The following is a 24,181-nucleotide window of genomic DNA, read 5'->3' on the forward strand; positions in this document are numbered from 1 at the left end:
AAATTTCAACGTTTAAGTAACAGTTATTTTGACAATTTAACCAATGTTTATATTTTTTTTGTCAACAAAATTTATCCAAATTTCCCAATATCGAAATGTTAGTTTTTCCAATATTCTTCTCGTAACTCAATTGTTATTAAGTTGTATATTACAATATTATTCGATATAATTTACAGATATATGTAAATATTAATTACGTATAAATATACATCTGATATAATTGAATATATACACTTAGGCCGTAAGGGATACAGTGTATTTTTCCTTTATTAGGCCGATTGAGATAGAACTTGTGCCAAAAGCAGCATTATCTGATAATGTAGCCGTTGAAAGTCCAATTAGCTAGCTATTAGGACATATTGATCTTGTTTGGAGTTGATTTGCTGGGGCACGGTTCTATGTTTTGAATCGACCGCCGGTTGAACCGAGGGATAAACTACGCGGTTGGTAACAGTTTGCATATGCACTATTCATGCTACATTTGCAAAATTAATGAAGTTCAACGAATTTGGCTTAAACCGTTATTGGCTACACGAAAGGTAAATATCAGTTGGGTCAATGTGTAAAGGAAACAATCTTCGTATCTTTATTTTAATTGTTGATATAATTGATAAAATAATAAAGTTGAAATATAGAAGTATCATAAATTTATGTGTAGAAAAAAATAAATAAAATATCAAACAGTCATTGATTATATTCAATTAGACTAAATACAGTTTTATGCTATAAACAACTGTATTGTGGTTGTTGCTTTTATTATTAATGGGATTCATTTTTAATTTATAATATTAAACAAACAAAACCAAAGGAATTTCTTCCACATTCAACCACATATACATTTTTTTAAAATATAGAATAATAAAAAAATATTAAAATCCTTGTTTTTAAACTAAATTAAGAGAGATGGTAGTGAAATATGATTGTGGCAGGGATAAAACTAAACATGTTTTAAATTGTTCAAAAAACATTATAAAAATAAATATTTTTTATAAAAATTGGGTTTAATTGAATAAAAAAATTCTATATGTTTTTAAAATGTATCTCTTGGATCTATCCATTTTCTTCGATAAATATAAAATTTAAAAGTACCTTGTTCTTGATTTTTATATTATTTTTTTCTTTTAATTTTGTAATTAACTGAGGTAATCAATGATTTTTAGGACAAAGTATTATAGAGATATTTGTATATATTTATACTATACATATAGAATAAAATATAAAATTAGGTAAAACTGTATCCAATAAAAAAAATTATTATAAAGTAAAAAAAAATCATTTTAAACAACTTCAGAAAGGCTGATAATTCTTTTAATTTTCAATAGATTTTTAATTATTTTTTTAATTAACTCTCAACTAAACATACAGTTTTTTTTTTAAATTACATGAATTTAAACAAATATAAATATGTGAATTAGAATTGTAAGATTGTCAAATTTAATCCTAACTAACATTCTTTCAAATATTAAGGCATAATCCATTTTTTTTTTCAATAACTATTTCATTTGGTTTAACATAGTCCATCTTGTTGCAATCAATTCGAGAAACTGGAATGGTTCATTTATGTTTTTATTTTATTACTGCAATAGATGTTTTGGAGTCAGTATAAAAATATTAATTATTCCTGTTAATTAAACATAACCAATAAAGTATGAAATAAAAGAAATGTAGGCAAATGATACATTGAAAGCCTTTGTTTAATTAAAAATTGAATAGGTAATAGGTTCAACATTTAAAATAAATGTCCTACATTTATCCTATTAAAAAAATGATAACACTTCTGAGTTTTTTTTTTTATTTGTTTTATTTCATAATGAACGTGAAAATTTCTCGCCTGATTTCATAACTCATTAAATACCCCGGGTACTTTCCCCGCTGTTATCTGCTTAATTTCCTTTCCCGTTAATTTTTTCTCAAAATAATTTTTTCACTCTACCTCTGGGAGACTGTAATGAGCTCATTGAAAATATACCGGAGGGAGAAAGAATAATCAACGCGCTAATTCCAGGTCGTTTTTCCAGCGTCTGCTAAACCGTGGTAATTTTTCTCAGGTTAGCGGATAAACGGATTTCCAGCCTCTTTCCCCCCTGGAATCCGTCCTACAGAAAATTATTAAGTATTCAACGTGGGGTGTCTCAGAGGGGTTTTTAAGGGTCGCCTGATGGCTTCATTTTTATTTTTGTCCTCCTTCCATCTTGTTTATGACGCGTAGCGTAGGTTGATATAGATGCTGTTGATGAAGATTGGTGCCTTATTAAGGGCTATTCAAAATTGACAACGGTAAATTGTAAGATTATACTTATTTATAGTTGTTTCAATTACCCTTTAAATTTGATATATATACATATATAGATAAATACATTTTATAATATACATTATACATTATACATTTATATCATACTTTTCTCATTATACCAAGGTTTAGTGGAGAGGATTGCTTTATTTGGACTGCTGACCCAATACATTGGGTTGCTCCTGACTGAACAAATCTTTTTTTTCTACCTTTTTTCAAACAATAATCATCCATATACTAAATACAATATATTTTAATTTTTTTTTTCTTCCTATATGACAATTTTATTTTATTTATTTATTTTCCTCATTCTTCTTCTCGCATAAATTCATCTTACAATTTACCAATTCATTCAATATCCTATTCTCCCTGTCTCATTTTCTCGTATCTCATCTCTCCGGTGAACCGCAATAGAGGTTTGATCCATTGCACAAATTAAAAGAAATTATCGATAAATAGTAATGTAAAATAAATTTAAAAAAAATAGAAGTAGGACAGTTTAAAAAATAAAATAAATGAATAAATTAAAAAAACAGTTATTTTCATTTTGATGAATTTTCTTATGTATAGATATTTTAAGTTACTACAGTCTTTATATTTTTTCTGAACAATAAATTTATTTTTAAATAATTACATATTGTGACTACGACGAGAAAATTTATTTTATACAAATTGACCACTCTGATCAAATATTAAGAATAACGTTCAACCAGAATAAAACATTTACCGTTACTAACCTTAAAAATAAAATCAAAAAATTTGATATTTCTAAAGGTAACATTGACATTATTTGTATTATAATTGTCCGTTGTTTTAATTGAAAAATTTAAATAACAGTATACTTTTTAAGATTGGGTAAATTAAAAAAATGAAGAATATTTTTAATGTTGTTGAATCCTTATCAGGGATACGACAATCTCGGACTTTGTACTATTGCGACATGCATTGTTAGAGGTGACCTATGAAAAAATGACATTTTTTTGCAATGTCATATATTAAATTAATTTCTTCAATATAAATAGTATAGGCAATTGTTCATTTAATCAATTTAAAGAATACTGGTCCAATTTTAAAATAATTTTAGCCTCATAGAGCTGGTTATTTTTGTTCTCGTCAGTTTTATAGGTTTAATATTTTTATACCTAGCTCCTCTATTAATTACTAACGGGTTAGCAACGTATGAAATCTTAAACTAACGATGCCATCGAATAACGGCTTAGTTAGCCCAGTGGCTATCTTTTGTTTCTTCCTCCGTTCCCATAGCCTCTGCTAAATATTCTTTTGTTTCAAGCACGTCCTCAATGACTGTTAATGGACTGACTCCGACACCGCGAAGAAGAGCCGCCAGTTGGATACCCGAGGGCAGTTTTTCTGATCAGGAGGGGATGATGTTCTTTGTCAGTTGCCCTCTATTGTCTTTGCCCGTCCCTTCGGTAATTAACAGATCTTTCCCACATCCAGTCTCCTAACCGTCATCTCCCATGTCGTCCGGGTAATTTGTCACCTGCCTCACATCGGTGATAGACAGGATATATCGAATGGGATCCCGGTGCTTCGGCATAGGTTAACGTCACATTACGAAGTGAGCTGCGTTCGTAAACATAAACTATCCCAGAGAACTTTGATTTATTTTATTTTTTTTCAGAAAACTTCCTCATCCAGTAAGGAAAAGATAAACTGTATTTAAAGGCAATGAAGCCCTCAGTTCATCATTTGACCCTGAATGGAGATTATTACTATCTGGTCAATTGTCAATAACATCTTAACCCAGATAAATCTTATAAAAATATTTTTTCCACAAAAACGGAAAAATAAACTTATACATTTTCATATTATCATATCATGTATCATATCATACATTACATTGTCATATTTTCCGAAGTATATTAACTGTAATATTGAATAGCAGTGAAAAATTATTATATACTTTAAATGAATTGTTCTTTTAAAAATTTGTTCAATGTCTATTCAATATAAGAAGTCTTTATGTTCTATTGAACTACGCAATATAATATTTAAACTAGCTTATCTATTTTTTAAAAATTTAATTAAGTGTTGTTCTTAAAGTAATAGAGAATCTTAATTTTTTCGTGATATAGGATACGAATTCCCATCCTTTAAGTTATTTTAAAATGAACTAGGTTGATACAAACAAAGAGAATGTTATAGCCATTAAATTTTTAATATTCTTTCTTATATATATATTTAAATTTCTGGTAAAAATCCTGTTTTTTCTTTGATATTTGGGCAGCAACCCATATTTCATCATACTTTCTTCTGTGGCAACTGTGTTTTTTCATAATACAGGATAATATTAAAATTCTTTTGTTCCTCAGGACAAAAAGGTAAAAAGCAGTTGGTAGGTAAGAGAGAAATATGCTAATTTCAGAGAGGGCCTCTAGATTTTTCAAACTTGTCCCTACCTTAGACCAGCCATTTATGTGAAAAGCCTGGGAAATAGGAAGGAGTTTCCTTTCTCCCTTTTGATTTATCCTCGTTTCATTTTTATTCCATCCCTTGTTTTATTTTCACGGGAGTGGGGCCACAACCTCCTAATAAAGTCTTCCTCCCCCCACTTAATGATCATATGAAAACGGTACTTGCCCTTCACGCTTCAAGTTTATTCAGTCCGCCCTCGCATTGTCGCAACAGATAAAAAAAAAAAAAATGAAAAGGCAACTTTTCGCGCCTCCCCTTGTGAGGGAACAATGCCTGCATTGAATCGTTAACATTTGTTAAAAAAGTTTTTCAGCCAATTCAGGCTGAAATGACTTAAAACAATGTTTTAGCTCTCACCTGATTTTCACGTTTGTTTTCTTTCTTTCTTTTTTTTTTTTTTTTGTAAATATTAGGATATGGCTCAAATATTTTTTTCTACCATTGTTATCATTACGACTACTTCGAAAAAGACAATATTTGTTATGCGGGTGAAAATATTTTTTTTTTATTCGGTCTTTGATTTTCATTGACGGGAAAATGATATTTTCCATCAATATTTCACTTCTTTTTTTTTCAGTAATACTGGGGCTTGATTAATTCCTGTTTTAGGGTTATTAAAAAATACAGCGATTCGATCTAACAGGAAAAAAAAGGAAATACTGACGAACGTTATTATCACCAAGTTATTTGCAAAGTTTCTGCTATTTTAGAAATAATTAATCAAGTAAAAATTAATCTATTAATTTAGGTAAAATTGTCTTAAAAATTTTTTAAGTTAATTGTAAACGTCAATTTGGATTCAAATTATGTTTTTAAAAAATTTAAAGGAAATAGAAATTTAATGCCTGAATGGATAATCTATTTAAGGGTTAACCATTTAGACATTAAACACTTGAGAAGAAGGTAGATGATTCTAGATTTGATCATGAAATTCAAAAATATACATTTTCTTGAACAAGAAATATTTTTACCAATTCTTAAGTAGACGTGAACACTAAGAGGGTACATAGTTCAACAGAATCTTAACCTTTTAACTTCTGCCAACAGAAGTTACTTGTCATTAGGAATTAAGGTCAATTGTAGGAATTTTAGTCGAGATAAAATAAAAATTAAAAAAAATAATTTTATTATCAGTTATAATAATTAGATGAAAAACTTCGGTACGAAAAAAAAAAACAGAATGTTCCATAATCCAATGACACAGATATCTAGAAGCCGAGGAAGACCCTCTGCTACCGGAAGTAAAGGGGTAGGAAACAGCAGCGGTTCCGAGAGGAGGGTTGAAGATTAAAAGGAAGAGAAAAAAAATTAAACCTGTAGGAAACGCAGTGAGAATCTCCATCCCCTCGCCAGGAAAGAAACAAAAGAATATTAATCCCAGTGAAAAAATTAACCAGAGAATTAGAGGACCGGAGTTGGGCATTGTAACAAGACAAAAGGTATCCTAGGGTCGTAGCTATTGTCTTAGTGAAATTAGTAACATCTACATATGTATGAAGGGGCCACCTGGGAGGGTTGATCGGGGTTCTGGAGCTCTTAGTCACGGAGTAGAACCATTGGGTCTCTCTTGGTGAAGAAAGTATTTGTTAAAAAATAAATTAAAAAAAAAAAAGTAAATTCACTAAATATAAATGTATGTTATTTACTTAAATTAAGGATAAATTGTGGGGGAAAAGTTTATATAATGAACGATTAATGGGTTGGAACGTGAAATAAATAAAGATATAGGCGATTCTACCAAAACTGAAAATTTTCGAAAGTAAGAGAAAATTTTCATAAAATAAAATAATTTGTTCTTTTTCATAGGATTTTTTCGTTTCCTGGTTATAAAAAAAATTACTGATGAAGAGTATCGACATACTTTCAAGATTTTTTTTTTAGAATAGTTTTTCATTTCTCTCAAATCTCAGAAGAGCATACTGAAACTGAAATAATCTACAACCGAAAAAAGAAATTATGTTAGATGTAGAGCTTTGGGTTTCTGGTTGTGACTTGAGGGCATCATCAATATCAATTAAAAAACAAAATTTACCAAAACAGAATTTAATGACACCTAAAAGATTATTATTTTCTTTATAAAAATCTTTAAAAATATATATTACAATACAATTTGTATTTTTTAAAACGAATTAATAATATGAAGAGGACTTGGAGTAAATAAAATACGTGTCCTTAACCGGTTTATACAAGATAAAAGTATATTTATTTAATAGTATAAAGTATTCAACAAATAAATTTTGACGAGAAGTTTGTAAGAAATAAAATTCATGAAGACTTATATTTAATATTTCATTTACGTAAGTTTATTTGACCAAATTTTCTAGTTGTGAATAATAACTTCTTGTCGTAATAAATTAATTAATTCACATAATACCTCATTCACTGATTCCTCTATCCCCCTTATTTTAATTATCACATTATGTCTTACAAATGAGAAGTATGAGTTGTCAATACACAATCCGAATAGAAAAAATTTTGAATTAAAATTTACTTTGTAATAACCGATGAGTTATACCGCCGGTTCCAACTATTGATTGGTGGCCGATTCAATTTCCCCTCTGATAAATCATTTTTAGACTAATATTTTTCCTACCGATAAATTAGATTGCTAATGGCTTTTAAGCGAGTCCCTAAAAATACCTCCGTGATTTTAATAAATATCGGCACTTTGCCTTTCTAAGGCCGAACTCCTTTACCCTTTTTTAAACGTTTGTGCGAAAAATCCCTAATCTGGATGTTAATTCTGGGAGTACGTTGTGTTCGCAGGGTGCTATAATCCTCCAAGCTAACCTTAACTTGGTACGCGAAAGGGTAGGGAAACTGACTGTTCATCTCATGAGATACGTCCTTTCAATTTTCATAATCACTTTATTTTAAAATTTAATTAATCATTACGAAAATAAAAAATAAATAAATGAATTATAATAGAAATGTTAACTAAATTCCTTAGTCTATTTGTTGAATGTGCTTTCTCAACTACAAAATTATGACAAAAGAACAAATCATTTTGATTTTTTTTTTGTTTTTTTATAATATTAAACCAAAATCTATTTTCAGTTTTCTAGAATACATTTCGCTAAAACAGACAAGAAGTATTATTTTATAGTTTTCAATATTTCTTTTAAACTTGTTTATTGATAAATATTACAATCTTAGACAATACGTAATAGTAGCTGTGATGTAACTCACTAATTCAGATGTATTGTGAACTCTTCCCCTACGCAATGTTTTCAAACAAAGATTTGTGATCAAATCTTAAAATTTCTCTAATTATTAAAAAAAAAGAAATATTGTTAATCTATATGACATCGTTTTTTATATTAATTTAAAAAAATTATTTTAAATCAGTTTCATCATTTCATTAAATCATCTTAGTCAACAGAGCTATGATGAAGAATTGGACATTAAGCCATATATAACTTTTTATATAGCTGAAAAAATACAAAATCAAATATTAAAATTTTTTTTAATAACTAGAAAATTAATTTTTTAATTTGTTCTACTACTAAAAATAAAAAAAAAATGTTTAGATGTTGAGTTGAGTGATATTTTTCAATGTTTAATTGCTTATTGTTATAATAATATTCATATTTTATGGATTCTTAAAATAGTTTTACTAAATAGATGCACGATTAATTGACTATTAATAACTATAAATTTTAAACTTGATTAACTTTCAGTCCGATGATTTTGTAAAAATTCGAGTAGTTTTTTTTTTTTTTTAGTCCGCCTTAAGGTGTTCTTGTACCGGGATCAAATAACTGGTTTCATGATGCACTCCGAGCTACCCCACAATTATAAGTGTTTTAAAGTTGGAACTACTTTTTACAAGGTTTCGTTCCTCATCTCTTCGCTAAAAGAAGCAGTAATTATATTTGCACTAAGCCTTTAATTTAAATTGTTTTCTCAACACCCTTCCCTCGTTATTTTACTTCATAAATCCGCATTGTGAAAAATATAATTTTCTAAGAAAGCAGTTTGATTTTCTTTTATAATAGTGGTATTGATAAATGTATCTTGTATGGCTTGTAAACTAATCCTTTTAGCTATAGATAGAGGGAATTTTAAAAAGAACTTTAACGGAAAAAAAATACTTATCTAATTATTTAACACTCATCAGTTGTCATATCATATCATTCATAAAAACATGTTTTTCGTGTATGCGTTTTGAAAATTGAAATTTACTACATATGTCTCACATTACGTTCCATTTTCTTCCGATATCGTTTACATAAAGTATTATAAAGCGGACATCAACACAAGGAAAGTTAGTATACAACTAAAAACATACAATTTATAATAGTGTATAGAAACGGAGCGTAAACTGTTTGGAATAGAAACTGAAGGTGACAGTGTAAATCAACCAACAAAAAATAATTCCTTATTTTTTTAGATGTAAAAATATAAATGCATTTCAGCAATAGATAGAAAAATTTACTTAAATTAGGATAAAAAAAAAAAATGTGATTAGCTAAGTAAATACATATGCTGAGTTGATTTGAACTTTATCGTATTCACACCGTATTATCGAAATCTGTAATCTCGTCCGGCAACATGGGTGACATTTCGCGAAAATAAAATTCGTTTGTTTCACGGGTGTTCTCGCTAATGCCCTTGTACCCTCATCAACGGGCGAAGAATCTAATGTACCTGCAAATGAACAAGAACCGTGATGGTACATTTCCAACTTAAGTCGGAACAGTTGTTTAACTGTAACATTAAGCTTTGATATGGATTTAGTTTTAACGCAGAGTTCCGTAGCGTTAATTGCATCAGCGTTAATGCCAACTACGTCCCCGGTGGAATGGCGCACAAATGATCCATTAGTAATGAGCGCCAATCTGTCCCGAACATGTTCGTTGCACGGGTCCTGCGCTAAAAGCACATGTCAAATATGCCCTCGACATACTGTTTTAATGTCATACTATACTTTTCAATTTTAGCTTGAACAAGTTTTTGTACTTTGGTGTGGGATATGTTATATTTTTCAGCATCAGTAGATAACATTTCGCACGTTTCCAGATAATCAACGACAAATGGGCGCCAGTTTTGTTTTAAAATATTTTTTCATACCCATCCGGAGTTTTTTTTTTTAAATCACTTAAATGTGATTATTATTTGAAGACTACATACAAAAGCCTAAAATATTTTTAGTTACTGTTACTGCCGAAATCTGTGTCACAAATTTCATAGATACCAATGCAGAATAAAAATTCAGAAAGTATATCATCAAGGGGAAAAGTAACTTCCTAAAAACTTTTTCATCATATTCAGGCTGTAAATTTTGATAATATCATTTATCAAAATTAAGCATGATAACACTTCTTACGATAATCTATGTTTTGACACCGATCAAAATTCCAATCTTACTTGAATAATGACAAATCATTTCCTGTACGATCAAATTTGCTTATGATCATAACAATCGAAACTCGTTCTCTAAAATACAATTGTCCTAAGACAATTGAAACAATTACTCGGATCACTGAGATGAAGATATTGCATCCTGCCTCCGTAAGCACTTGAATTAAAAAACAAATGAGCGTGCTTAACATAATATTATCAGTCTGGTTAAGTTGAGAATTCACCACATATCTCTTGAATCGGTTATAATTTTTTTTTTTCTTTCTGGGGCTTGAGAAAAATATCTCTTACATCCAGTTTTTATCTTTTAATTTTTTTCCCCTCTTGCAACTGTAAATGTCATCAGGACATGGTGTTAAGTTACAATCGTTACGAGGTCACTGTATTTTTCGATTGCCTATTCGTCAGCCAGTAAGCGCAGTATAATTATCTGTTATAGTAGATTATAAATGAGTTAAATTTAGCATTTAAATCACGTGATATAATCTGCATTAATAGGCTGTTTAACGTATTTATTTATAATTGAACAAAAACAGCGTTTATGAAAATATAAATAGATATGAACGGAAAAATCCTCATATAGTGTCCATCATGTCACAACAATAATACATTATTCAAACAAATAAATTTATATAATTATTTTACTTATAACTTAATTATTAGATCGCATTATAATTGTTTTTATTGCATAATAGACCAAAGCAAATGAGAGTAATAAAAATCTATAACTGCAGCGTAGGTACGTGTATTAGCTTGTTAGGTATTTTTATATTTTCTCAATGCTTAAAAAAATTAAATTAAAACTGATCACGAGAAGAAAATATCTGGGACAGGTTCAATCTTGCTAAACATTTTAAGTGGTGAATAATTAGTAAATTGAAACTGGCTTCATAAGGTCTCTTAAAATGTCGCTAGATTTTTATAGTGCATTGATTTGCTTTGGGATGTTCTAAAATAAAGTTTCGAATCCTTTTTAATGCTTTTTCAAAATCAAACGTTTCTTTTCCTGAATTAACAACACAGCATAAAAAATCATTGAAGTTTTTAATGGTTTAAGTAAATAACTAAGTTGCGATGGTTATTGTGTATACTAAATGGTTTAAGTAAATAAAATGCGAAATTTCATGTTATATTTTCTTTTAGGCCTACTGAAATACAAGAAAAAATAAATAATTATATTTACAGTATTTTATATAATTTTTTTTTTTTTTTTTTGCAAATTTTATCAGAAATCGGTGTTTGTGAATATTTGAAGATATTATTAATTGATTGTAGTTGAAGGTTGATATAGTACCAAATAAGTACCTATATAAATTTATTCTAAAAGAGTAAATAAATGTTATTGTATAATTTTAAAATTACATAGTCCGGAAAATCCTCTACAAAGCTCGAGTATGCTGGAAATTAATTTTTCTCTTGATTTCTGAATCGATTACCTGATGACGATATTCGATATGGCTTGAGAGCAACTAATCGATTGTGAACCTTGCTGAGGACCTCCCTGCATTTAAGTGCAACAATGGGAGTGCGGCTGTACGTCAGAGTCAGGCCTTGCACAATGCGCCTTCAAACAATTATCTCCTCGTAATCAAACCCTGTCCACCCCAACCGCTGTCATATGTCAACCCATATATAATTTTTATTTAATAATATACCTTGGAAATAGGCCGCGGTCCCAAGTAGCGTTCTGTCGGAACGTATGGTTTGTCCGCTGATGATTTGGAAGAAACGGTGGAATACTGGATCCCGATAAATATCTGAAAGTTATTATATTTAAATAATGCAACCGAAATTTTACAAAATTATATCAAAAACTAAGATCTGCCGCAACACCCACAAGCTTGGCTGGAAGGTCTCAATCAAAGTTGCATATTTCAAAATATCTTTTTTATGGTTTTGAGGTTTGAATGCAATAAGATACTTCAAGTGTCATATTATATAAACAAATATAATTTTAGCGTGCTCCTCTAAGGTCTGGTTTAGTGATTATTATAGGTAAATCCAGCTCTGGAAAGCAGCCGACTTTTGTGTTTTAGGAGGGTCAACAAACATTGATAATGGTCTATACCAATACGTACTTCTTGCTACCTATACAGTCTTGTCCTTTCATTATGTTTTTTTTTTTAATAATATATATTTGAATATACTGTAATATTTATGCCCTCTCTAAGTAATCCACTACTTTTTTTGCCCACAGGTGAAAGACCCTACCGTTGCCACTTGGCAGAGTGCGGTCGCGCCTTCATCCAGCTGTCTAACCTGCAACAGCACCTGAGGAACCACGACGCCCAGGTTGAGCGCGCTAAGAACAGGCCATTCCACTGCACCATTTGTGGCAAGGGATTCGCCACCGAGTCCAGTTTAAGGACACACACTACAAAGGTAAGTTCCTCTATAAGTACCCTTACACAGGTATTATCCTAACTCCCCTTTAAGATCCAACTCCTCATGACCCATCACTCGATACAGAACAACTGAGCAACAGATTCATTGACCTTATCTGGATACACTTGCTGTGTGTGATTAAGTAGTTAGGTAGCCATTTTTGCTTGTATATGAACCACGGAAAGCATTGTAGTTTATTTCAAAATTACTTTGACACTACTTTCAAGAAAAATTTTAAATAAATAAAATAATAATTATACGTTTTCTTGTGTAAGGAATAAATTAAAGTTAGTATCGTGTGTTAGTTTTAGCATTAACTTTGAAAAAAACAATGAAAAAGCGAGGGAAATACTGTAATTTAAAGACAAATTCTATTGGGCAAATAATGAACAGATGTACAGAGCATTCCTGTTGCTTAATATTGATATTAAAAAAAAAAAAAATATTACTAAGTAAATCTTAATAGTAAAAACACATAATGAACATATCTATGTTAGCATTGAACATTTCTGTAAGATTTATATATTTTCCCAAAAAATCTTTTTAGATCGAACAAGGTAGAAAAAATATCTTCAATTTGGATCTATCCAAAGACATAAACGCACAAATAATGTGAGTAATAAACTCGTTATATTTTCGATCGAGGTTCAAGATGATTAAAATTCTATTTTTCATTTCGAACTTATTATTTTGTTGGTAGTTATTTTTCAGCTCTATTAAAAGCAATACATTTGCGTTATTTAGGTCGTTCATGGGGCGAAAATACCCCATCGCAGATAAACCTCCGTGTAATCCGTGTAAACCTTCCAAGTTGGCGGACTTTATTAATTGAAAACTTAAATGCTTTAATGAAACATCCAGAGTCAGGACAGCTAGCGTGTTGGGTGGGCCGGGTATAACTAGTGCACTTTGCCAGTAAAAGTTTCTAATATTTTACACAGACCGCTACCTCCCACTAACATTTCTTTTCCTACAAACCTGCACGTTATCAAATGTTTTACTTTTTCATTTTTTTTTCTATACCCTATCTTTGCAGTTTCAGTTTATTTTTCTTCTGTTAATTTTTTTTTTTTGTGTTATCCTTTTGACAAAAAAAAATATTATTTGTTAATAAAATGCCCGAAAACTGACAATATAAGCCGCATCATTCCACTCTGCTTATGCTTTACTTGGAAAAGGGAGTGAAAATGACAGACGGTGACTACAGTTGGTTTTTATGCCTTTTATATTAAAAAAAAAAATGAAATTTGGAAAATAAAAGTTAAAAGAATTTCTGACCCCTAGCTTTGCTGGGACAAACAGGTTAGTTTTTAAAATCTAATTTACTTTTCTTATCCACCATTCAATTTTCCCAATTTTAAAAATTAGTAGATGTGCATCAATCTTCTCAGTTAGTGTAGAATGGCATCACTAAATAATCCTTATGCAAAATCAATAAACCAAAATAATATTTTAAAATTGACTAAATAATTAACTGATGTTTCTAAAATATACTCATTAAACAATCTAAAATATATATATATATATATTTTGTCACATTAAATTCTACATAAATTCATAAAAATCCTATCCAATGAAAAATTAGCATCAGTTCCTAATTCGAAAATTCCTTAAATAAAAAGACAAAATTATTCTGAAGCCATTCTATATCTAATATTTTCCACCCGTCCTAAAGAATATCATTGTTTGCAATGGTTTTCCCATATTTTCCTATTATCATTTTTTTTCTTCTGAATACTCTATTCATGGTCACATTCGATTAATTTAAGAGAATTGTTATGTAAAAGGTAGTTGAAAAAATTACACAAGCTGCCCACAACTACAGTGAAAATTCCCATTCTGTTCTATAACAATACGTCTTTTCATACCGTATATATAAAAATAGACAAAGCCTATGAACGGAATTTTAATCATCTTAGATGAATTCAGTAGAACATTAACATTTGAAACTTCTTTATTAATTGGAAATTATCAATTTTTTTGTTCCGAATCAAGACAGAAGATCAATGAAACTTAAAGCGATGAGTTTTGAATAGTTCGATCTATGTTGGTCACTTTTTTAGATAGTTCCAGTTTTAGAGCTGATAAGGTTATTTCAGATACAATAGTTTAAATGAGAGAGAGAGAATATTTCATTGAAAATAATACAATCTGCCTCACTTGAGAGCAATGTGTATTAAGGCTAAGTATTCGTTCATACCATTTATGTATATTAACAAACAAATAAAAAATGATAAAAAAATAATAAAATAAATAAAGATAAATAAAAATAGATCATAATAATATTTAATGTAATAATAAAAATATATATCACCATAAACATAAGTTAATATATGAAGTAAACAATAGTAAAATAAGTAAATAACTGAATAAAAGAAAATTAAAATGAATTAAATAACATAATTGTGCAAAAAATAATAATTATTAATTTTCATATAATATTTATATATAATAATCATATATAAATGTATAATAATGATACATTAGTGTTTTATATATTGATTTTTATAATATTCATTGTACAATATAGAATCATAATAATTATGTTATATAAAGAAAATCCAAAATGGTCCTATGTAAATATATAAAAAGAAAGGAAGACTGAAGGGACTAGGCTGTGGCCTCTGTTATTTCCTTTACAACTGGTTGCTAAGTTCTGGACTAATGTAGGCGTTGTTTTAACATAATCTGCTGCAAAACTTAACTATTTCGAAACTATAGAAATGTATTATCGTAATTAATGAATCTTTGAAATTAATCCGCTCTTTTTGTGTTTTATTTTATTGATTTTGGACTAGACCAAGTTCTTTCTACATCAAGTACTATTGGAGAAAAACAAGGTATCTCGCTTCGTATTGGATGCTTATTACACTTAATGCTTATTTTTTAATTACGATTTTGAGTCGTTTTAGTTCATTCTATTATCTTTATAAACCTTTCAAATACCGTTGTTATTCATTAAAGGAAAAATCAAGTTACCTCGTTTGTCCCTTTAAGATACATAGGCACGATTTTTTCCTAGGTAATGTGCAAATTATCTTCTTAAGAGTTTAAAATACAAAATAGTTTCATCAAAGACTTTAAGTTTGTAAATTTTGTCTTTTCCCCCGTCGTTTGTATTCTTCGTCTCAATATTTGAACAGGAAGCTTCCCGGGATATACCACTCTTCCCATTGCTCCCCATTCCACCCTAAAAGCTATTACTTCTGTTATGTCGACCGGTATTCGAACACGGGTCACATTGGTATTTTGCATGCGTCAAATTCTACCTTAGCCTCCACCCCTTCCAAATTATTAGGAAGACACGTTATTAGTGCGGGACAGGTACACGGTACCGATCGCACTATAGGCCAGGGGCTGGCGTGCCTCATTATAGGCACTAATATGACGGATGGGCATAGAGTGAGCATATGGCAGCCGCACAACCCTTCTTCAGGCCTTCTCATTATGTCTCTCATCTGCTCTGCATTTTCACCAACTGTTAAACTGCCTTTATTATTACTTTATTTTCCTATCGAAATAGCTTTAGTCATTTCCTCGTGAAAGTGGAAAAACCCACCCTGTAGATAATCGACTAGGAACTCCTTCGATTAAAACATCCTTCCGTTATCTTTCATTTAAAAGATAAAAAAAAATCATAGATTCAAAAGTGGTAAATTCAGTTTTTGTTCCACCTTTCAAACACAAACATGATTGGCAAATCAACTGAATTTCAGAAGAAATGATGCGTGTAGAGAAGACTCACTGTGAGATTAACATTTCAAGACCAAATAATCTCTTATTCAATTCATATTTCCGTCATAGCAATAGATTGGTACATATATGCATTGTAGTTACTGTATTCCCCCCCCCTTGCATAAAAATTATATTTGATTAAAATTTTATGAGCACATGCAAGGTTTTTTTGACAATTTTTCGATGAAACTTCAAGACGTATTAGTTCATATTCAAAAAAGATTCTGAAGATATCATTAAAAAAAAAGTGACTGATCCGGGATATGTTTATTCTGGTAAAGAAATTAAATGGTCCATGTTTTTTTCTCCAAACTCAGGCAATTTCCCATAAAATCATTAGATATGCAATAAAAAATATAGATGAATTGTTTGCGCAAATTTCTGACTCAAATACCAAATATTTCTTAAATTTATTGTTTCCCGAAATGGAGATAAAAAATAAAAATTTGTTCCTAAGAATTTAGAATCAGAAGCGTACACATATTTTTTTATGGACACTTAATCGGAACGAGAGATGAATGATGAGCCATTAATTAAGAAAACAAATATTACTCTCTATATAAATAAATATTATTAAAAATAAAAAATAAATGCAAAAGCGTCCTGAAACACATAAGTTTTTCATAAAATACTTATGTTTGTTTTTACATTTCGGGAGGATGTATCTTCCCCTTTCCTCTCTGCCTTCACTTCACTGTTTTGCTCACAGTTCACTAGAGTTGCACTTTTATTTGTCCACTTCTTACAAATTCAAAATTATCTACAAACTTTTGGTAAAGAAATAAAGTAAAGAACGTCGGTATGCATACGATTCAATTTTGCAGAGGATGGCCCACTGGTAAGAGGTATAGTATAGAACTAATAGCATTTTAAATTATTTTTGGCTTAGAAAAAAAAAAACCCTCACAATCTCTTAAAAACAATTTTTTTCCTTTACACAGCCTCAGTTATCAAACCATCCGACAGATAACGGTCACTTCAACCCTTAATGTATTTATTTTTAGCATTAGCCGTTATTGGCTATCTTTTGTCTCAGCTCCCTTTCCCATGAGAGGAACCTGCATTAAATACCTTTTGTTCTCGGAATGACCCCGACGAGATCTGAATATTTAATTAAGGATTAGGAAGAAACCGGGAGGATGATCCGTTGAATCCAAGAGGTCTGTCTTTTATCTTCAATAATATTTATTTTTTTAAATAAATAGAAGAAACATATATGAATCTAGTAAATTCCAGCATTTTCTATCTGTTATTCTCAACAGTATCCTTAAAGTTTTGAAGTAAATCAGAACAATATGCTTAAAGTTATCAAGTGAATCAGAAGAAAAATTAAAGATCCTTAGAGTTCATCTTCAAAAAAGCTAAAGATTGGCCAAACTTTATAAAAAAAATTGGTAGACATCACTAAACACATCACCATAAAATACCTGACCCTTCAAAAGAGGTCCAGGATACGGTGGCCACCCCCGTTGACAAACGCCCTCACCTGATAGAACCAACAAAGACGGCTATAAAATAAAGCCTTATCCCCGAAGAAGAGGCTAGGGAAGGCTGCCCGAGGACTAATAGTCATTAAGAACTGCTTCTAGGCCCCCCCGCCCTTTGTTTCTTATGCAAAGGAGCGGCGCCCCCCATAAATTTTCCCCTATCTCCCGGCCCTTATTTGTACGTCATGATCATATATTTCCCTTTTACCTTCTAAAGGGTTGTCCTTTTTTGTAGCGAGTCGGAGGTTTTCGCTTTTCACAATGCTCCATAACCAGGAATATATGTTGTCTCGTAAGCACCTTGTCGGGGATACGGCTCACTTATAGAGGGTGTGAATGGAACTGTCATGAAACCCGGGAAGAGTCAGGTCCTGAAGAAAAAATCCAATTACTTTATCTTCTAGAAGCTCGATTGAAGATATTTCAGTAGGAATACTGGTTTATTTTCCAATGATTTCCAACTTGGATATGGGAAACCAATCCTTATAAAATAAGGACCAATCTTATTTCGACTGGTGCAATGGAAATATTTTCTTAAATATACAAAAAAGTAATTGATTAAAACATGAATTATATCTTTAAAATTTTATGTTTCATACCTGAGATTTCCAATGAAGATAATTATGAAATTTAATTATAATACTTTGAAAATACCCGTGAACGTCATGTTTAAAAATCATGTGCTCGTAAACTTTGTAAAAAAAAAATATTTAAATAAAATATTCTAATCTAAGAGAGAGGGAAAAATAGCAGTTTAACCTTTAATTAAGGTTTCTCTTCAAGTCTGCAAGAGTTCTGAGTGTTGCAATGTGTGTTAGTCAGTATATAAACGAAAGCTTGAAATTCCATCATTTGTTCTTTTCAGAGTTCAACAAAAGATTTACATCCTAATAGGTTGTCCATCTTAAATAATTTCTTTAAATTTTTCAGGAATAAAAAAAATTCATACCTTTGATCGAATTAACATAATCCCAGTATTGGATTATGTTTATTTTCTCAAACTATAGAAATATAATAGTTGTATCACAAAATAATTGTTATTATTACAATATTCACTCCAAGATTATGAACAACTTTCCTCACAAATTCTCAAGGATATTATTTTATTCAGAATTAATTCTCCTTTATTGTTGATTACTTAATCTTCATATTCTAAAAAGGTTCTTCATACACCATCCATATCATACAAATTATAAAGTAATATATTCCACTTCTCTTGTATATACTTCTCCCGAAATGTATACACACACTTAATCCCAGAGAAGCGATCCCCTAGATGAAGTTGGGAAGGGTCGGTTGGAGACCACAAAGCCCTGAGGTGGATTGAATTCTTCCTCAGTGTTTATTGGCGATGACCCTCTCTCACAACCCTTCTAAGCCCGTTCCTCCCCGACATCGTTACTTTTATGGCCTTATTATTAGAGATCTGGGCAGTTAGGCTCACCGCATCACTAGTAATCGTAAAGTCTCTGGAAAAAAAAAATTAATTATCATAAGCCTCGTTGTTACTCCCCCTTCTTCTTCGGTAATCCTTTTTGTAATGTCTGTGCTCATGTCCATGAATTCGTGTGTATGATTTAGTACTTTTATCCGGTATAATAAAGTTTAATATTGTCCAAATATCTGTTACATAGGATTTTTTAAAAATAATTTTATTGTGAATTAAAATTGAATACAAAACATGTTAAGACCAATATTGTACCATGTAGTTACCACCCTATGTTTCCAAATTTTTATAAATATTTTATTTTAAGAAATAGGTTTCGTAATAAGATTTTGTTCCCAAATTTTAAAGAATTAAATTTTATAAACCACTATGGGTTATGTATATACTTTTCATGTGTAAATAATAGTAATGCGTTTAGTAAAATAACGATTATTAAATCAAATGAAGAAAAAAAAAATAGATTTTCTTTAAGTACCCTACAGATTTTAATTATTTTTAAATTTATATTATAAAAAAATACAATACGTAAATGTTTCTAAGACATAATAATCTTGGGAAGGGACCGCCCAATGGCGGTACTTCAATCATTGTTTTAAAATTGAAGATCCTATGGCCGTCTTCTTTTCAACAACGAATGCGATGTTGAGGTCTTTGTGGATGACTTTATTTGAGACGTAATAAGGAGCATCAAGGATTTCGGATTGTAAGGATTGGATACGTGAGGAATTTGTTAGTTTAATGGAGTCCCAAAGCTCAATTCCGTACGTCCAAATTGGTCTGATTATCATAATTTTATTGATTTCCACAAGGGAAATTAAAAAAACTTGTTATGCTGCAACTCATGTGATTACGAGGTCAGCACCCACATTCAACCCTCAGGTTTTTTCCCAACCCAATGAAAGGACCGATTAGCCAGTTTATAGAGGCTGGATGTGCCACAGCAGGTTTTGCCGATGCCATGGTTGATTCACGACTAATGACTCTAACTCTGGTATGGAAGTGAGGAGTCCTGTGTCTCACTCACTGAGCAAACCAACCATCAACAAAATTGTGAGATGTTTGTATTAATACTAAAAAAAAAATTCCGATATGAATAAAGTTAAAATTATTTGAAAGTTCTAGACTCCCTTATTCAAAAATATATTTATCGTTGGCGTATTATTTTTCTTTTTACTTCCTTTTTTTACTCCTAAAAAAGTTAATGGAACCTTCAAAAGAAGAAAAGAGTGAAAAAGCCAAAGTGAGGACTATAATTTTTCCAGTGATTTTCTGGAGGGGTGCCACCCTATTGGAAAAATGGTAGCCACCCCCGCTCCCCCCACTGAGCCTCTGTAAAAAGGACAAATGCTCCCACTTAGTAGTAGAGGCCCATTTCTCTTACTTGTTCTGTTGGGGTTGGAGTATGGCAGTTTGTCTTCCATGCTGGTTGCTTCCGTGTAATATATAATCATTAAAAAAAAATAAGTTGAGAGAAAAAACCTTTTAAAAATTCCAGTTCCATTAAACAGTAGGCTTGTTTGATTTCGGCTTGAAATTAAACATTTCTAGAGCCCGGACTCAAATCGACCCGGACGGGAAGCTATGCATTAAGAGATCCGTAAAGATGGCGGACACTAGAGATAGGAAGCGGGCAGTCCGTCAAAAAGCTAGGCCTAGGGTAGGTGCTACACACGAGATAAGGGGAGCAATAAATAGACGGGAGGATCACGCAATTCTACCGCGCTCTGGCTGATTTAGGGCCCCTGAGGTCTTATCTGATGCCCAGTCAGCAACCCGTCTTCATCGCCTCAGCCTGGGCTACTTAAAATAGCCTATCTGAGTACTCTTAACACTTCATTATCTTCAGTTTTCATTTTTTTTAAAGATAATTTGTTAACTGTTTAAGTAAGGAATTCTTAGGGGGAAAAAATGAATATCTATAAATAATTACAATGTCAATGTAATTACAATTTATCTTTTTTACAAAACCTAAACTTACTCTTCTGTAGATTGAATATTATAAAGCAGTTCACGAAAACATGGTATTAATCTACTTTATGCATAAAGAAATTTTATTCATATAGAAATGTCAAAGGTCCACTAGAGAATATAGCATTCAGAGAAGTACCTTAGTTTTAAGCCACCTCTCCCAAAAAACGCCAATTATTAATTCAAAAGCAATGACGTTCTCACTTGATTTAAAAAAAACTATATAAATTTTTTTATCAATAATGTTGGTATTAATATTTAAAAAAAAAATAACAAAAATGATAAAGATGTGATTTTGTTTTTGGACTCCATAGTTTTGAGTATATTTCTTAAAGTAAATTTATAATCTAATAGTAATTAGTAACTATTATCAAATAACAACCAACCAGTAAATACCATTTTAAACGTCTCCTGCATTAGTTAAATATTAATGAATTTATATGATTACGGTGACTTAAATGTGAGAATAAACGTTTTGGTTTGGATGAATTAAGGATCATTCAAACGTAATCAATAAGCCATAAACAAACCCCAGAGGGGTAGACCAAGGCGTAGTTGGGAGGATTGTGTTAGATCTCCCAACTCTTCAGGTAAACGTTTTCTATTATATTTTTATTAAATATTATGGACGCTTCTTACTTTTCTTATATTGTTCAAAAGCGAAACTTTCAGAGCATCATTCATAGCAAATGCCTTCAGACCCAATTAGTCAGAAGCGTCCATAGTAGACATGGGTGTAAGAAATATGCAGGAGCCCTCACATGAATTATAGTCATCATCATTATTTAGATTAAAAAAAATCATAGTTTGCAATCTAAATCCCAGATTGTTACACATCGAGGGATAATGTTGGGACTTCTTCCATCGCCTGATACCATCGAATCGGTAACGGGTGATTAATTCGAAACGGGAAAAGGGAACAGATATGATTGATTATAAATGAGAAGAGAGAAGAAGAATGGAAGACAATTGATTTTAATTAAAATGATAACAATTAGAGCGAGCTGGAAGGGTTGGATTATTGAGCAGCCTCGCCGTGCGTGACTCAAGGGCATTCCCTTCCCGGGGGGGGGGGGAGGGTATCAGGCAAAAATGGAAAACTCTCTATAGGAAATATTTTATTCCTTTCCGGGGGTGGAAAAAAAAATAATGAGATCCTCGTCCGGAGAAACTATTGGGGACGTTGATGGGTTACGGGTGGGTTAGTGCTGGGGTTAGATCGACACGAATCCTTCCAGGTCGATCCAGGAGGAGCTTGTCGTGTTGTGTCGTATTAAACTAAGCAATAAAAACCAGGGGAAAAATATATAACTACAAAACAGGAATTGAATGGTGATTAGACAAAAAATAGATCCTTTTCCTTTATTGAAGATTCAGGTACCCTCTTTACAGAATCTATATAAGGTAGGTATAGGTATTCTATTCAAAATTTGGGACATGGCTGATTTAAAACTTGAAACAAAACTGAGACATGACTACTGCATTAAATATGGTAGTTAATTATTGCTAATGACAATTAAATACGGAAAACAATTTTAATTTTAAAAAACTTTCTATTAAAGTCTATACATGGCTAACCTGGAATTTTTATTATATTCACATCGGAAGACATTCACAGAACTTATTGTCGAGATACAAGTTGCAGATCTTACGTAAACGTGGCAGATGGTTGAATTTTCCCTTTGAAATCACTGTTTCCTCTTAGAAGTCAAAACAAATACATTTCCGTGCCATCGAAAGAAAAGTCAAGAAACTAATAGTGTGAAATAGTCCTATCTAAGATAAACTTTTAATATGAAACTGTAGTTTTCAAATATATCATTGTTGTTATTTTACAAAAATAGTGATTTGAAAATCATTTAGATAAACTAATAACAAACAATATGCCCAAGTTGGGCTATTAATATTCCTTAGAGTAAAAAACAAAACGTCACAACATAAATAATAATATAAATGAAACAAAAAACTATACAACATATTGAGAAGATACGTATCCAGCTCCAAGTATAAGGTTTTGTTTTACATACATAAAAAGAAGTTTAAGATCCAATCGTGAGGGTACAGACAGAAATTGATAGAACTGATTTTGAATGGAATATGGTCCGGGTGCGGTAAAAAAAAAAAAAAAAAAACTCAAATAGTAGATAATTTGACCGCACCCGGACCATATTCCTGTAGATGTTCTACAGTAAAAGGAGAAAGTAGATTGTTTATAAACACGCCATTAAATTTTGTAGGGGTTTTGAAAAAAACAAAAAAAAAAACATATTCCAATCATCTATGCACACGGTCAATCAATAATCTTCCAATAACTGATTTTGACTAATATTGTTTTGGCGTGTATCGGATTCAGTTCTCTTGATAAGCAGGACAGTTAGGTAGAATATGATAACAATACAATGTCGTTCCATCACAAGCAGGACAAAGCTTCTGTGGGTCCAAAGTATATTTACCGGAGAATCGTAGTTGGGCAATTATTCTCAAGTAAGCTATGGGGCAGCTGATCTTTGGATAGCTTTGGGGGGCGTCCTCTTGACATTACCATACAACGGATTATATGTCGATTCTCGTAATAAGAGAGGTGTTTACCCTTGACGAAATCCCTACATCTATTCCTCATTTTAATTTTTATATTCACCGGATCATTGAATAGTATCGGGTCAAACTATTCTAAAGCAAGTAGGGCTGTTGAAAAGTAATCATAACCCACAATACAATATACAGAATAGGTCAAATACAAGATAAAATTATTTTATTTTATCAGATGTGTCACTAATCAAGCAAAGTAGCAAGGTGCTTTAAAAAATGCTACTAACAATTCAACTCATCAGAAACAATGACTCGTAATAAGTGACATAACTGATAGCGGATGGAGAAGAAAGGCAGATAAGGGAGCAAGGTGCAGTGCCACCAGCTGTGTGGGTGTAGCGCCAGGTGCCACCAAGATTTTTTTATTCGGACTGCTTTCATATTCCCGATGCAGGCGGGACCGGGCACTGAAGTACGTAGGGTAATAAGAGGAAGTACTAACTCAAAGCAGATGGTACTAACCCTTTCCACACACAC

The 24,181-nt window shown here is 31.1% G+C and overlaps 1 protein-coding gene across 9 annotated transcripts in view; it reads left to right on the forward strand.

Moving 5' to 3' along the window:
* LOC106686452 (zinc finger protein 768) overlaps positions 1 to 24,181 on the forward strand; it is a 402,036-nt gene that overhangs the window by 329,974 nt on the left and 47,881 nt on the right. For 7 of the 9 annotated variants that reach the window (XM_067053093.1, XM_067053099.1, XM_067053101.1 and 4 more), the window contains 2 exons: positions 12,291 to 12,475; positions 13,763 to 13,780. In XM_067053093.1, coding sequence (XP_066909194.1) covers positions 12,291 to 12,475; positions 13,763 to 13,780 — 203 coding nt within the window. The remainder of the gene's footprint in view (positions 1 to 12,290; positions 12,476 to 13,762; positions 13,781 to 24,181) is intronic. The other 2 variants (XM_067053098.1, XM_067053100.1) reach the window with 1 other exon arrangement.

The sequence above is a fragment of the Halyomorpha halys genome, unplaced genomic scaffold (assembly GCF_000696795.3).
Source record: "Halyomorpha halys isolate HHAL.00 unplaced genomic scaffold, Hhal_1.1 Scaffold821.1, whole genome shotgun sequence".
Classification (NCBI taxonomy): domain Eukaryota; kingdom Metazoa; phylum Arthropoda; class Insecta; order Hemiptera; family Pentatomidae; genus Halyomorpha; species Halyomorpha halys.